The 17,410-nt window shown below is 40.5% G+C and overlaps 1 protein-coding gene across 1 annotated transcript; it reads right to left on the reverse strand.

The window, feature by feature from the left end:
* Positions 1 to 1,932: 1,932 nt before the first annotated feature.
* On the reverse strand, positions 1,933 to 16,806 carry EDN3 (endothelin 3). Its single transcript, XM_069033973.1, is given in 5 exon segments — positions 1,933 to 3,202; positions 3,205 to 3,320; positions 4,615 to 4,779; positions 15,926 to 16,112; positions 16,488 to 16,806. Coding segments are annotated over 5 exon segments (564 nt in total). The 5' UTR covers positions 16,540 to 16,806; the 3' UTR covers positions 1,933 to 3,158.
* Positions 16,807 to 17,410: the final 604 nt, after the last annotated feature.

A 17,410-nucleotide genomic window follows, 5' to 3' on the forward strand; every position in this document is an offset into this window, starting at 1 on the left:
GTCACCCAGCTCTGGAGGAGGACACGGCCCCTTCCACTCCCAGCTTTGGTGCCCTCTCAGGCTCTCACCTGCACACTCTGTGGCTTTCACAAGGCACAGCCAAGGAGGGGATGTGCAGTGGTGATGGAGGCATTGTTCCATGGCACGTCCCCTCTCCTGCTGATGAGTTTACCTGAGGGGCTTTGCTGTGAGCCCCAAGCTCCTTGTAATCCCTTCTGGGAACACAGGGAACAAAACTGGACTCTCCTCTCTCTCACAGCCCTTTACATGTGACAACTGCACTCATATCTCTTCCCTCTCTGTTGAGGCTGAAACCATAAATTCTTCCAAGGCTCCTTTCTACATTGTTTTCTTTGCTTTTGATCATTTATTGTTTTATTGCTATTAACAACACAAAACTGAACTTTCAGTACTGGGAATTAGAATGAGTGCTATGGAAATCTGACAGAATTAGAGCAGACTTGTACATATATGGTTTTACATTGAATAGAGTAAGAACTGGAACTAATTTGTTGTTACAAAAGTAAAAGTACAAATGTCCTCAAAATAACATCCCAGAACAAGAGTGATTCTGAGAACACCTAACTACGTAATATTACATGTTGAAAGGTAAAAGAGCATTTAATTCTAACTTTTGCAAATAATCCTTTTATGATTTATCAGATTTTAAGTGTTGTTTCTTAATTAAAAACATATATTAGTTGTATATGAAGTTAATTCTCTGTATCATTTTTAAGGAGTTGTACTTCAAATTAGCTCAACACCTTTTAGTACAAATTAAAAATTAGATAAGCAGAGTCACTGAGGAATATTACTGCTGACATTTTATATAAACATGAAATTAGGTAAAAACTGTCTCATGGTTGTTAACTGTTCCCAGATGGAATAATGATAGTTCAAAGCCAGAATCCAGCACATTTCAGGGAAATGCTGTGGTTTATAATTTTATTTGGAAATATCTACAGTTAACTTTTCTTTCTTCTGAGCTTGATACAACATTATTTCTCATTTTCCTTCTTTTGCTGTATTCACAATGGACTGATTTTTACATTAACTGGTATATTGGCACCAGAGTCCCAAAAGCAAACCACTTGAAAGTGGAATTCATGTAGAAAAAATTGGGATTTTTCTTTCCTAAGGAGAAAATACAGCAGTAACACCTGTAGCCCACCACTCAAGAGGTAAATCTGCCTCCACGTCAAAGAAAGAACCCAGTCTGAATTTTTTTTTTTTTTTTTGGTGAATGTTTAAAATAAAATGAAAGCGTGTGGGACTGGGGAAGGTGTGAATCCATCTTCAAATGCAACCTTTAAATCAAATTCACATGGGGGAACACAGTGGAATTCCAAACACAGACTGAGTAGTTCATGTAAAAGCCGGGTTGTACCCATTCAGGAGGCTCTGGAAGCTTGGTCAGCACTGGGATGTGTTTGGGATTGGAGCTGAAATCAGTGGACATTGTCCACAAAAGCAACTCTCAGGACAAATAACTATTGCCTTGCTTGTCCCAGGATTAGGGGACAGATGAGGGTTACATTTATAGCAAAAGAGACACAAAACTGTAATGTCACTTTTTAGGCATAATTATTATCACTGAATTTGTTATCCTGTTTTCCTACCTAATTCCCAGACTGTCAGGAGAATTATTAAGCTCTTGAAGGCAGCGAGTTGTGCGACCTGGGTGTAGGCATTCAGGGGGGAAAATGTCCAGGTTTTGGTCATAAAGGAACATTAGGAACATTAAGCATTCCTCATAACAAAGCTTGATTCCTTTTTAAAACCCCAAAACTATACAATGTCTTTTAAGAAAGAATATGGGAATATAGTATGTAAAGTGGTTTTATACAATAAATAATCTGCTTTCTATAAATGTACAAAATCAGTTATACAGCAAGTAAGAAACAGATACAAATGCAATAACTGAAAGATATATTTAATTTTATAACTGTAATAATTTATTTATGAAATATATCCACATATATATAAAATATATCATATGTTTTGGCAAAGACCTCCCTTTCTTGTTTTAAAAAAAAACTATTACCACTGGTTTAAGCCCTAAATAAACATTTTTACTGTTGATTTCTTTTCACTTTTATTTTGGTCTCCATCTTTCTTCTTATAAAATATAATTTAACAACATGGGGTTAGAGTTTAACCTATGTGCCTTGGGGAAAGTCTGCATGAAGGTCAGTCAACCCCCCCCAAAAATTTTTAACATCACAAGTAAGGGATTTCCTCTCTTTTTAAATAATATAGAAAAGGATTTGCAAAAGTTACTCTTTTTCCCTTGCTTACTCTTGCATCCTTGTAGCAAAAAAAAAAAAAATCCATAATTTCTGAAGAAATTGTTTACTCTGAAAAATGTCCAGGGTTGGACTTAATCCTTATTGCCAAGTTTCTAGGTTATTTGGTGATGGTGCTTCAATGGAGAGATAAAGGTGGGATTTGCAGCACTGGCAAAGCCCAGGGGATGTGCTATGGGTGTAGGGGCCTGGGACAGCAAATGGCCAGCACAGAAATTACTCTGATGGCATGAAGTTCCACTTTCCTACCCTTGCATCTGTAGGAAAATTCTTTGGGATGAATCACTGAAGTTCTGTTCACCAACTACAGTGCATCCCCAAATAATCACTGTAAGTGTTTTTGAATGGAACTTCCAAGTGCAGGAATAATTTGTGCCTAAATTAGGTAATTTATTGAACACTCAACGTATACTCTTAACTTGATATAGTTTATAATAATATTTATATTAGCCATTGTTATTTATTCTGCATAGATACTGTCATTTAAACATCTGCCACAAAGTTACAATATGATGATTCAGGCTTGCATACATTAACAAGAGAAATAATTTGTATCTGTTTATTCTTAATGAGAACTCATGTAGAGGCAATCTCCCTCTAACTCTCCACATTCTCCACTTGCAGCTGCCTGCACAGAGCTGTGGATGGATTCTTCAGGCACAGAGCAAGCAGTAAGTGGAACAGTTTCTACTGTACTTGTTTAAATCACAGAGAGAAACGTTTCCTGAAGCTTTGCATTGCTGAAGTTTGGGTCTGCCTTTGAAGTTTTCCTCAACAGTGATACATTCCCTGCCAGGTTACATGATAAAGATTATCCTTTTCTGAGGCTCTCTCGAGGGAAGAAAAGCTTCTTCATACAGGTTCCCATGCCGTCAGAGTGGCACTGCTGAAATGAAGTGTTGCCTACTGCTGAATTCTCCACTGGCATCACACTGAAGCATCAAGTTTGTCCATCTCAGGGGAGAGTTGTAGTTTAAGTTCTTGTTTCTGAGCTCCAGCAAATAAATGTTAAAGCTTTAAAGAAAACAAACAAACAAGTACAGCCAAACTGTTGAATATTCAGCACTAAGTCCCTGTTACCTGATGGAACTGTGGCTCCCCTCCGTGTTTATGTCTATGTACACAGAGTGAACTCTACACAGTTGTCCAATTAGCTCTGCTCAAATAATCACAGCAATAAATTCAGCTTGGGGACTTCTAATCCAAGTGCCTCCCTTCATAGCAAAAAAAATGGGGTAATGGTGTGACTCTTTTAGAAGTGGCAATAATTGAAACTGGCTATTAGGTTACAGTAACCTCTTTATACCCAACATCAAAAGCACATTTACTTTTCCCTCTAGATGCTTCTTCCACAAAGGTTTTCCTGTTTCTTTACCTTAACACTTCAACTTTTACTGGAGCACTGCACTGGGATGTGTAGCTTAATTTGTCGCAGTACTAAATGAGCAAAAACATGATAGACAGGAACAGCCCTTGCCCTAAAAAAAAGCAGCCAAAATATGTATTGGCTTATAGCCAAGTAATCCAACTTTTGAAAGAGTTACACCAACACAAGGAAGGTTGTAGCAGTTCTGTGTAAAGTTTATTTTAAGAATTAAATTAGGAAAAAAACCCCAAACAACTCATGGGCCAAATTCTGTACTTATTTAGGAAGGAGTGATAATATTCAGTTGAAAGAATTAAGGGTTCTGCAAGTACAAAGGACATTTATGGAAAGTTATTATTTCTTGTCAACATTAAGCATCTGTAACATACCTGATTGTTCAGAATCCTCCAGACTCTGTGCTACTGAATGAAATTGTGTTCCTCTTCCCTGCATTGGTCTTTCTCCTCTGTCTTTTTCATTGATTCATGATTTCTGTAGAATAGAGATTGCCTAAGCTTGTCACTGTGTTCTCATCAATGTCCCCATTCATGAAATGATCATTTCATGCTCTTTGTTAGACTACATAAGGCATTCATTTCAAAAGCACCACATCATAAAAAGAAACAGCAAAAAGAAAATTCCAAACAGTACTGGCTGGGTCTGGCCTCTTTCCTTCACTTATTAAACTCTGATGTGACACAGGAGTTCTCTTGCTTTTTTCTTCCTGTTCACTCCCCCATCCCACTGAAGGGGAAGTGAACAAGCATCAGTGTAAGTGTTTGGCTGCTGGCCAGGGTTAACCCACCACAACTGCAGAGGGGAATTTTATTTAAAATCAGTACCTTTTAATCAGTTCCACTTGATAAATGCAACTTGATTAATTTATCTCCATGAATGAACTAATCATGTGGCCAGGTTGCAGTGTTAGGGAAAGACACTCACCTTCTTCTATCCTGCATTCTTCTGCAAAACTGCAAACACTGCTTGTCATGAGCATCTGAACAGGAACATCGGAATGAGGACTGGGAAGTACTTTGAGTCTGGCCTGTAGACCTTTTGCCTCTAAAGCTGCCTCTGTAGTTAGACAGTCCATATGGCACAGTCCTCCTGTTGTGAGAATCACGAGTATTGTGTATTTTAGGAAACAATTAAAATTATGTTCTATGTCTTTTCTATTTTAGTGAAGAGATCTGTTGATGGAAAGCAATAAATAGTTGCAGAAAAATCAAACCCTATGCTCATGTAACTTCTGCTCTATCAACTCAGGCTTTCACCAAGTTACAAATTAGCAGACAGTCAGCTCTACTGGCAGGATTAATTGGCAACTACACTGTCAAAAAAAATTTGGAATACCTAAGAGGTGATGCAAATACATCCCCAGGTTATTGTTTATTTTACTCCTTATTCCTGGTTTGTGTTGGTTTCCCCACTCAATGCACAAAATTTATAACAGTCAGTGCTATGGCTGGTCTAAAGTGACAGGAGCTGTGCTGATTTCACCAGATCAATAACATTGTGTAGTTGTCATGTAGTTCATGGTTCTGAGCCTGATTTGCCATTACTTTTATCATCGAGAAATGGAGAAAACTGTCTTGGAACACCATGTGAGAAACTGCTAGATATTCCTCCCTGTATGGCTCTACCTTTCTGTGAAAGATCCTATTCTGTACTGCAGGACACCAAGAAATAGTAGGAGGTACCTCTCTTTATTTCCCTGTATGATTTGCTCTTTAATGGGTTATAGTCAATATTATTATCAGAAAAGGACATGGTTCATCACTGCCTGCTAACATCCCCAAAAAGAGTTGGATAGTTTGGATTGATATCATAAATTGCTCTCCTCCAAGTTGTTAAAGAATCTCAATCAACAGCAGCTGTACGCCCCATGAAACTTCTGGAGTCTCATAAAAGTTCCTGAGGACTTGAGGGATGGGCTAAGCAAGCCACAAATCCACAAAAACTAAAAATCTGAAGAGAATCTCACATTCAAAAATGAGAATGAGGAGGGGAGGAGTGAAACCAAAAAAAAAAAAAAAAAAAGGCAGGGAAGAGGAAATAAGAGTCAATCTAGAAAGGTTACAGAAAGGTTACAGAACAAAGCCTGAATAATGAGTCTGGAACCACTACCTTCACATAGTTCTGCTTCTTTCATTTGCTTTCATAAAAACATCATTAGGCTGCTAATGGGAAAGCTGCAAATTTTCCATTTTCCCACACACATGGTGGGCTGAAAGGTTCAGAAACATTATTTTCCTAATCTCTGCAGTATTTTTGATGCAGCATCAGTACAGTTGATGCAAATCATTTATTCAAAGCCTCTGCACTCACAGTACATTTGTAACAGTGCACCTTGTCTTTCACAGCCTGAACCTATCAAAGTTAAATTGATCATAATATCATCCTGAAATAAAGTCACAAGCAGTATTTCTGTGTTCAGAGCCCAGGAGATGGTTTTTCTCCAGCAGATCCTGGTCTGTCTCCATGCAGAAATTGTTCCTTATTTCCACCACTTTACTCCTATGCTGGGACACTGGGAGAGACCAAGAATACCCATATTTGTCATAAAGGACTTTGGGATTTGATTTTGGCCTTCGTTCTCAAACCATCATTTAAAAAGCTTTTTGTTGTCTTTAGGATTAGGAACAAGTCTCATTTTATAATTTAAGAGTATTAATAATTCTATACTGACATCTGCTTTAGAATAATATGAAATGGCTAATGTAGGGAACTTCTGACATAAATAATTCCTCCGTAGTCATATATTTTACACATTCATGTTCTTTATGAAGTAAGAACTGGTATTTAGAGGCAGGAGCAAGGGAAAGTTCCTTTATTTTTAACAGTGGCAAACCCTCTATGAAAACTGTCTGGTAAAATTCTGTTATTCAACTTCCTGCTCAAACTGAGACTGAAATGGAAAGATGAATTTTGTATGTTTTAGACAGATGTGAGAGCCCTGTTTAATGACAGATAGTTTGTCAGGGCATAAAGAAGCATCTTGCAGCTTTTGCAGACGTCATCCTACATTATGCTAATGAGACATAAAATACTGTCACATGTTATTCTCATTATTTAAAGTGATTTCTTGTTCAAAAGTGCACTCTTTCAGAATATGATACTGGGCTTTTTTACTCTAATTCTCTAAACCAAAAGCTCTGTGGGACTGAGTTGCAGTTTGCCCTGTGTCAGAGGCTCTGCCTGAACAACCAGAGAGGAAGAAGGGCATGAGTTTTATTCTTAATTGCTGCAATTTGCAAATTAATGGACCAACAGAATTGTCATCAACTTTCAATTTTACCTTAATCCAGCACGATGTGAACTACAGTGATTGAGGAAGGGGCCCATTATCAATCTGCTGCCTTTCCTGAGACAGTAAATTCCAGCAAACAGGGAGGAGTGGAGAACATAATTACAATTATGAGTGATAAGAGCCATGAATCACAGCCTTAAGCAAAGGAGGAAATTGGTATTTTAGATACTCCTTCTGATCTTTCTAATGAAGTACTTTATGCTTCATAGCTTAGAAAAGTATTCAAGGCTACCTCATTGTCAGTGCACCAGAAATATGTGCCAATGCAACTACATTTTCAAGTGTTTCAAGTTTCAAAGAATTTTAACCAGAATGTTCAAGTGAAGTTTTGTCTAAGATAATGTGCAGATTTTCCAATCAGATAGAAATACAAAAATACTCCAAATTTCCCTGGTTTTGGTTTCTAATCCAAAAAATCAAACCCAAAGCAGATATACTTCAATAGCAATCCAAAGTCTTTCTGACAAAAATCACGAAGAGCTTGATTATTTGAATATATACAGGGCACTCTATGTCCCTTCAGTGAAGATAACAATCAGCTGGAGTAGAGCAGAGACAGAATTGTGGGGATCCTGAATTACCAGTTCCTTTCACTGTGTTCCTTGTGGTTATGACCCAGTCCCTGGCCAAAGTACTGGCTAGGAGCCATTTACTAATCTTTTGGAAATTTCTCTGCACCATCCACAGGTTTTTAATTAATTTAAGGTTTACATTTCACAAGAAAATTTGAATTCCTGACCTTTAACCCAGTATGCAGCATTTCTTCCTCTAGGAGAATAAAATTCTCCTGCAGTAAACTAATATGGGTTTCAGTATATTTAAAGCTAAGGTGTGCTGTGAGTCCTTAATGCCTTTCTTCTCTAAAAAGTAGAGAATAAGCAAACCTAGACATTCCTGAATCAGGCCTTTCAAGGTACTACTTTGAACTGGTATCTGATTGGCAACATCCAAATCTGTTATTTCTCAGGAATTACTTTCTTTTGGGGGGTTCACTATGATTACTCCAGCCAGCCAGTGGTTGCATAAAAGTCTGCATACTCAGTTTTTAAGCATTTTCTAACAGAGGCAAGGTCTGAGTTCAAGGAAATCGTTTATTCTTCAGTATAAGCTATGTGTTCTTTATTCTGTATGAAAAAACAAACAAACAAAAAAAAAATAAAAACAGAAAAACAAAAAAAAGCCAAACTAGCACAACTCTCCAGTACTTGCAATTATTCCATGTGTTGTAATTATGCTTAGTCAGTGCAACAGATAATTAACCAAAGATAATCCTATGTGTCACAGAGCAGCACAAAACTAATCAGAGCACAGTGTGTTCTTGTCAGATTGTACATGAGATGCTGAAATAACCTAGATTATTTCTGTACTTTGTGTCCACAAACTACAAGCATAAAAGCTCTCCCCCTAAAAGCCAGCTAGCTCTTGGAGCAAGGTTTTGCCATTAAAATAAATAAATAAGCATTTGTTTGTTGAAAAAAAGACAAGAAGTACCAAGTAATTGGTACCAAGTGATTGTTCCACTGAACAGCCATTTTGAACCAGTGAAAATTTTTCACAGAAGAAAACTGCCTATTGAAGGCTCAATGCCTTCAGGTTGAATTGGAAAGGATTATTTGCCTGAGTCCTGCTGTCCCCCACTCACAGTTAATGCTCAGCATTTAGGCAGACAAATCCAATTGGTTTATTTTAATTTTTATAACATGTGGCTGAGTTTCTCATGCTATGTTATAATGGACCTATGAGCCACTATTATTTTCTACTTTCCCAACCACTTAAACACAGTAGATACCTCCAGGGCACTGGAGAGTTTCAGCCAAAACAAAGGGATGAGGGGGTTGCAGCAATCGTCTTAGATGCTGTGATTTCAGTATTCAGCAATATATTTTCTGGCACATACCCAGGCCAGCAAGGCTCCCAACAGTCTCCAGTGTTTTCAGACAATCCCAAAAATATGTGAGATCCCTGTAAGGACCACTGAGAGCAAAGAACACAGAAAGGAAGCAAAATTTACCATCCTCCAAATGAGACAAAATGTCTCCAGAACGAAGGATGATGCCTGGGGGAAATAACAGATATTTCTGTGTATATTTTCATATAAAGGCACTGCAGTAGCACTGTGCAGCTTTACAGATGAAGAGATTATTGGCTGCTCTGGAAGTTGGTTACAGCTCTTCCTGTAACAGGTGTGGTTTTTAAAGAGTTCACAATAGAGGTACCTCCCATATTAACCCATCCTTATCATTATTTAAGGAGTAAATGCCTGACTGGATGGTTTGGTCATCCTGACCACATTCTCAGAAGCTGCACTTTTTTCTGAGTAACATTTTGCAGTTAAAGTTATTTTCAGATGAAACAACTTTTATTATAGCCACACCTTTTTTTTCCACATCCTCAATTTAGTAGTAGTCAGTGCTCCTAGATACCTGCCCAGCTCCTATTATACAAAAAGACACACCTCCATGACCTTGCTATCTTATCCTTTAATTAATACTTACTAATTCATGAGGATGCCAATTAGTTTTAGTCCATTAGTTACAGCTAACTTAGGTAATAAGCCAAGGATTGCACACATCTGCTTCATCATCCAGGTTCACTGACCACGTGAGTTCTTTGATTTTCCTCCCCCTGGGGCTTCTTGGTCCCAAGTCAGGCACTGTGAGAATCTGGGGGCTTTTTATCTCCATCCTCCTCCTGTAGCTGTCTAAGGGATGTTACAGGTTTTGTTTCTCAAATATGATCAGAACAATACCTGAGTTGTTGAGTGAAAAGCTGGGGTATATTTCTTGAGGTAAACAATATGAAGCAAGCCTGGTGGGGGGTGTCCATTAACACCCCAAATCCCCAGAGAGGCTGGGTAGAGCTCACCTGACTTAATAAACTGAGCCAGTGTTTCACAGAAATACCTCTCTCAAAACAACTCTCAGCATCTCCTTTAGTGCCTCGTATCAATCCCAATCTGCTCCCAGTCCTGTGGCAAGATATATGATCATTAGTTTAAAGAAATAAGTAAGCTTTGGAGCAGCATCTTCTGTCTGCCAGGCCCAAACTCCCATTATTCTTTTTCTCCCCCTGACTGGCAGTCAATATTATTAGTTAGTGGTTCTTACCACTTACCAGTGGTGCTAAACCACTGAGGTAAATCCCAAAAGGGAGAGTAGCTGGGAAATACGGATGAAAGGAATCAAATTAAGATTTTTTCAAGCTAAAATTCAGAGTACAGCAGTGCACACAAGGAACACACACTAATGCATGTTCCTACCTCTCTCTACAGAGCCTGTATAGCTCAAAATCCACCACTGGTTTTAAAACAAATAAAACAAAAACCTGGGGGAAAATAAATGCATGGTGTTAAAATGCAAGACTGGTGAAAGTGACTGTGGTTTGACAGCCTTCAAGAGTGTTTACTCTTAGAGTTAGACCAGCAGGAGCAGCAGTAGTGAAATTTCAAAGCCCTGGCTATCAGCGTGTCTCATCCCTGACCTCCTCTTCTCAGGGCCAGCTCCTGCAGGGATGTGGGATTGTAACTGCAGAGCCAAATCATTTCCAGTCTTTCCGAGAGACTGCTGTAAAACATCGATCCTGGGAGTACTGTCAGTAAGCTCAGAGGAGATATTCTACTTCTAGACTGAGGAGGGCATGCAAGCTGTGCACATTTCAGACAGTAAGAGACTTAAAGTTTGAAGTCAGAACACAATTTAAACATGCAAGAATACCTCTTTGAATAGAGAAGCCTAAAGTCAAATCAGTTTGTCCACAATAAAACATAACAATTACAGCAGGAGCCTGTTACTATGTTCAGTAAATCGGTTTGAAATATTCTTCATTTGAAATGAAGATTTCGCAAGACAAACAGATTCCATGTGAACATGTGGATAGTAAAGACTGCAAAATCAGGGCAAGCTTCATTCAGAAAAATAATTCAACAAAGATTCATCACTTCAGTTTTGGCACTTGGTTCTGATGGTTAACCATTTGCACTGTTCAGCTGACAGATCAGCTTCCTTACTTGAGCTTTCTGGCTGGCAACCACTGTTTTATCATCAAGCCTTTGGCTAGCAGGGATTTTCAATCTGATCTAGAGTTTATAACCACCTGCTTAATTGTTTTGCTGAACAAGAGACCTGTAGCTGTGTACTTTTATTTCCAGTTGAATACAGGACACCATCTACATTTATTTATTGATGAATATAATCATCCAGAATTGGGGTAATTATAATAATTTAGAACATCACTTAATGTCCATAAGGATTAAAAGCATCTTAAATTTTGTTATGTGGGCTTCTGTTCAACAAAACTCAATCACCAAAGAGATGCAGGTAACAAAAAGATGTTACAAAGGAAAAGTTGGCCAGCAGAACATGCAGTTAGAGCAGAATAACTGCTGGGTTGTATTAAGTCTTATATTTTGTAACACCATCCCAAGACATCATCTGTGTGTGTAAGTAAAACTGTGACTGAAGTGATGATAGGGTACAAATTGTTTCCATTCTAAGATGACTTTCTGATGGTAACCTAAGTCAGTAATGAGAAAAGATCATTAACTTGTAACTGTTGGAGAGCTGGGTGCAGGTGGGATCTGCTCAGTCTGTTTAGCTCCTGACAAACCCATTTGTCATCACTTACAGCAATGACCACAAGAATTTAAGTGTTTGAAAAGGCTTTCCCACTCCAGCCAGTGGTCATCTGAGGTCAGGAAAACACATTTCTATTGGGAACTATCTGGAGCTAACTTGTTGCTAAGGATTATATGACTTGCATGAGCCACAGAAACAAATTTCTTTATTAAGTGACAAAACATCAGATCCTTCCAATGTTCCCATGTGCTCACCATGGAGCACTCACCAGTCCTCCGGCCCTGAGTCCTCTGTTAAGTACAGAGGACCAGAGCAGCAACGAAGTGTTAGATCAAAATCTGCCTTTCACTTTGTCCATCCAATTTTCCTGATTCAGAAATTCATGTAATTGGGAGACAGAACTCTAAAATCATCATGTAAGTGGGTCTTTACAGTGTGGTCACAGAATTTCATTCAGTTACTCCTCTTTTGAACATAATAACAAATACCAAAAGGACATGTCATATAGGAAAAAAAAACCACCACTTTTGGTTTGATTTAGACCCTTCAAAACAAATGTTCTTATTTTTAGTGCTTAGCTTGAGTGATGAATTGTCCTTTGGAAACACCTGGATTATTGGCATAAATTCTCATTACACTTTTATTTTAGAATTGAAGACCACTTGAGTATCTGATATTTTGCCCTCATGATAGTAACACTTTCTTAGGAGTTGTCACCTTTTAATCTATCACTCATCATTCTGAGCATTGATAAAGCTTCTCACCGCAACATTAGCGTAATCCATTGAACTGCTATTAATTAACTGTTATTATTGCTGTTGGATGCACAACCTCAGTTCATGTTGAAATATAGGGCCCCTCTGAAGAAGTGCAGATCTAAAAGTAGTCTTGCTCATATTTTTTTGCTTGCCTATATTTTCTTCTTTAACTTAAAAAATTAAGCACCGAGCTGGGTCTGTATTACATCAGTGGGTACTGTTTAAAAGACAGTTCATTCTTTAAAATGTGTCTGTAGCTATAGATCAAGATAAGCATAATTAATCACTTGACAAAAAAAAATACATTGTAAATTAATTCCTGGCTAATCAATCTTATCAGTGAGAAGAGTCTACCAGCTTTTAATTACCTTTGTTACACAATGTTTGTCTACACCACATAATTGCATTACTCTGTTCTGACTTACCTGCCTTTCTTTAGGTCATCTTCTTTTCCACTTTCCCACTGTTCCCAGAATGAAAGACTCACTATATCAAAACAACACTGATGCTCTTCGTGGTCTGGACTAAGAGCAGTGGTTCATAGTCAAGTATAAAGCAATACTCGAAACATGTGTGCAGAGATAATTTCTCATCTAATTGGCAAAAGCTGCAGGGAGTCAGAGGCTCCACATTCTGCAATTTTGTGCTTTTCTACAACTGTCACCCTGCTGATCTAAGTGGTTTCTCAGCAGGGATAGAAATAGACCTTCTATTGTCACTCTGCCTCCAACAGCTTCAATAAAAACTTTAACTGCTTTTCCAGAAAAGGAGGAGAGGCCATGACCGAGATTTGTTTTGAATATATTACAACAATGCTTAACAGCTCCTGTTGGGAAAAGCAGAAGAAACCAGAGGAGGAATTAAAGTTTGTCTTTAAAGTGTAGAGGTATGAGTAGCCTGAAAACAGAAAGTACTGAGGAATTTTTGTGGGGAACAAGAAATGATAAAGTGAAATAAATAACTTAGGGGGAGATGGAAGGAAGGAAGGAAGGAAGGAAGGAAGGAAGGAAGGAAGGAAGGAAGGAAGGAAGGAAGGAAGGAAGGAAGGAAGGAAGGAAGGAAGGAAGGAAGGAAGGAAGGAAGGACGGACAATTGTAGCATTTGATGTAAGGGGGAAAAAAAGTAAATAAGCAAGAAAAATACCAGAATCAACAGATGTCAGGAAAACTTCTCCAAACTTTAACACCAACTTTTTGGCCTCTCGCTGTGTGTATGAATCTCCAAGTTGTGTTGGATCCAAATTTTTAGTAAATATAAAAACTTTCCACAACATGTGTACAAGAGCAATGTAAAAGCCCCATTTACAAACAGCCAGCCTGTACACATCTAATGGTTACTTCCATTTCAAAGAAGTACTGTAACTTGCTCGGGATATTAAATTGCCCAAGCAAGCCTGGTTCCCCCCATTCACGTCCAGAAGAACCTTTTGACTTCCTGAGACATTATTCCAAGTCAATCATGAGAGCAGGATTAGTGCCTGTTCATGGCACATGGAATCTTAAATCCTGCTTCTCTTGCACTGAAATGGTCCAAATACGCTTAATTTAATGTTTACCTCTGCCCTGGGAGCGTTCCTAGGAAGAATCCTGGGATTTTTGAAAATCACAACTGTGCTGTTTCAGCAAGAGATTTGTACCTCTGCCACCTGTCCATGGAGCAGGACAGCAAAGCTGCCCAGTTCAGACAGAGTCCAGGAAATTCAGTCCCTACTGGACTAATTCCAGACTAATTTCACCATCATCCACCCACTCTTTGTCAACCCAGAGGGCTGCCAGCATCCCGATTCTCCCAGTTCCAACAGCATTGTTACATTATACAAGTTCATGTCTTTGGAGAGCAGTAGCTAAAATGTATCATTCTTTGTGAATATTTAATATTGAAATTGAATGTATGCATTCCATAGTTTGCATAGAAATGTCCCATCACATGGCATAAAAATTATAAAAAGGGAATTTCCTAGTTCTCACATTAAATAATTTCAGGTTAACCTATAACCAGCGGGGGTTATATTTTATGTACAACTGACTTCAGTTAAGAAAGCAAAGACTTAGAACCCCAACTGTTTAATATTTGGATTATTATACAGACTTCGTTGCTAATTCTACAGGTATCATGAAAATGTTATATACCTCTACCTCTATTTTATTTATTTTTCTTTTTTTAATAATATTGGCACAAAGCTTTCATGTAGGAAAATTCTCCACATCACTGAATTAATGCACACTAAATAATTTTGTCATTGGAATGAAAATTCTAAGTCCTGTAGACTTAAAACAGGATATCCTAAAAAAAAAAAAAAAAAAAAAAAAAAAAACAAAAGAGGAGTGTGTTTTTAAAATTAGCAGAAGTCTATTTATTCAGTGCGTAGGGGAAAAGGAATGTCATTCCCCCATTTTCACTGGTGAGCCCTGACTTAAATTTACTGAGTCATAAATATTTGGCTATAATAACCCTAAGTAATCCTGGGGTGGATTAGTGCAGGTATGGAACTCGAAGAATTGAATGACTTGTGTGAATACATGACACAGGTTGATAGAAGTTCAAAAGACGTCATCAGACATGGCCTCTAGCCAGGACACACACGTGAGTTTACAAATTAAGTGCCCTAACCCCCATTTGACTTAACCTATTTTACTGCTACTTTCTATTTTTCTACTCCTTTTGTTATTTTAATCTCATTAAAAGCTTTGTAATCAATTCAAACGCAGGCCTGATTCGTTACAACTGCTCCCAAACTGTAGTCACTGGAGTATTTGGTGGTATGTGTAGAAGTTCACATCACAGAGTCTGAAGAACTTTAATTCTTGAAGTCATTTGTTTTCAGGTCCATCTGATCTCCTGATTATTTTTTTACTGAACTGATATCTGTGGTTGCTACAGGAACCTATTAGCCTGTGAGAATCCTTACAAATCTGAAGTCTGTTTTGGTTAGTCAGCAGGACAGGATATATACAGTACTGTAGGAAAAGGAGGCCTCTAGGATGTAGGCAAAGTGTCACCTTTCCTGGATGCTTTCTTCCCACTAAGCACTGTCAGTACAGACAGCAGAGCAGCTTTTCTGCACGTGTGCTCCACCCCCACCGCCCTGTGTGGAGCTCAGAACTTCCAATCCAGGGGAAATGGCTTCAAAATTTGTTTTTATTACGAGTTGAAACAAAAGCTTGTGTTTCTGTAGAGCACAATTGAAAAAGACTTTCTTTTGTAACAACTTAAAATCTGGCATATTGAATTCTTCAAACACTATCTTAACGTGACGGTATTTTTCCATATTAATTTGTACCAAAACTAGTACAGTTGCACGCACACACACTGTTCTTGCTTTCCCAGCGGGTGAGTTGTTAGAAACAGATTTCTCCTGGGGAATCGCCGCTTTTCCCTCCTGTCACCCCTGCCCGGCACACCGCGGTCCCTGTCCCGGTGTCGGCGGTCCCCGGGCCGGGCAGGTGCCGGGACAGCGGCGCTCCGGGGGCTGGAGGGGCTGCGCTGGGCTCCCCCCGTCCCGCCCCGACCCGGCGGGGGCGGCCCCGCCTCCGGCTCCCCCCGCCCGCGCTGTCCCCGCGGGGTCCCGGGGCTCCCCCGCCCGCTGCCCGCCCGCCATTTCCCGCACTCACTCGGGGGTGTTGATCCAGATGATGTCCAGGTGGCAGTAGTACACGCACTCCTTGTCCTTGTAGGTGTAGCAAGTGCAGCGCCGGGCCCGGTGCCGCAGCGCTCCGCCGTCCCCCCTGGCCTCGTCGCGCTCGCGGTGTCCCGGGCCGGCCGCCGGCAGCGCGGAGCGGGGCCGGGGCAGCGCGGACCCTGCAACAGCCGCGCTCAGCTCCCAGCGGCTCCCAGCGGCTCCCAGCGCCCCAGCCCCGCACACCCCCCGCCCGCAGCCCCCCCCCCGGGCCGGGCCCGACCCATCCCCGCTCCCTGCGGAGTGCCGGGGCGCCGGGAGCACCGTTATGTTTGTGTCCGGCTGCAGCGCCAGCCCCGTGTGTTTGGGTTAAACCTACGGACGGCCAAAGGATGTCTTTGGCGTCTGGTTCTTTACCGCGCACCGGAGTGGGCTGTTGCTTACAGCCTTTTGGAAGGAGAGGGGAGAAAAAAAAAAAAAAAGGCATTAAAAAAAAACTACCCAGCCTTTCTTTGTGTGCATGCGTGGAAGTAGGCAAAGAAAGAAATTCACGTTACCTGCAGTTGACGTAATCGTAAGTCCAAAGAGGAACAATAAACCCAGCTCCATTAAACCCAAATTGCACGCTGGTTAACTGCAGGCAGAGGTGAACTGCAGGCGCGACTGAACTGTTCCAGGAGGAATGACTTCAGGCTGGAGGCAGGGAATATCCTGGGGCTGGCGGCACTCGCTGCTCCCGGGAGTTAGTTCCCACACCGAGGTGTGATTAGCACTTCTCCCTCGCAGTTATTTTCCTCCAGTGCAGACTTAGTCCTGAAGAGGAGAGTATTGTCAAAAGAAAGGAAGATCCATCGCTTGGCTTTTCCCACACACACCTCCCACCCCACCCCCAAATCTGATCAGCAACCGGAGCTGCTGTTTTCCAGCTGCAGACACCTCCCACCCGCCGACAGCTGCCGGCCTCCCCCGGGGCGCGGGCCGGGGGCGGGCACGGCCCCGCACCGCCCCCGCTTCCCCCCGGCAGGTAGAAGCAGGGATAGGGCAGCACATCCTCCCGGGAACGCCAGGGGAGGCACAGTCTGGTGAGCTGCTCATGCTGCTCTTACTTAATCGCTTTTAAATGACCTGGTCTTGTGGTCTTGTTGCTCCGTGTCTGATTCCAGGAGGAATCGCTTGTGTGGTAAAAATGCAGCTTTTTGATTCAAAGCTGGGCTACAGATTTGAGAGTCGTTCGGGCTTTCCGCCCCACCCCCCCTGCCCCCCAAGACTCTGCCACTGATTTCCCTGGGTGAAATTGTCACTAATTTATTAATACTTTCTTTTCCCCATTTACTCATGAGCACCTCTTTGCAGGCAAACCCACCTAGAGTGCAACACTTAAGACAAATTTCATATTGTGTGAAATACCTGATAGCTGAGCATAGGAGAACTCTCCTGCCTGTGGCCCCATTCTTTATCATAGTATCAGCTATTAAGTGAT

Source organism: Aphelocoma coerulescens, chromosome 20 (genome assembly GCF_041296385.1).
Source record: "Aphelocoma coerulescens isolate FSJ_1873_10779 chromosome 20, UR_Acoe_1.0, whole genome shotgun sequence".
NCBI classification, from domain to species: domain Eukaryota; kingdom Metazoa; phylum Chordata; class Aves; order Passeriformes; family Corvidae; genus Aphelocoma; species Aphelocoma coerulescens.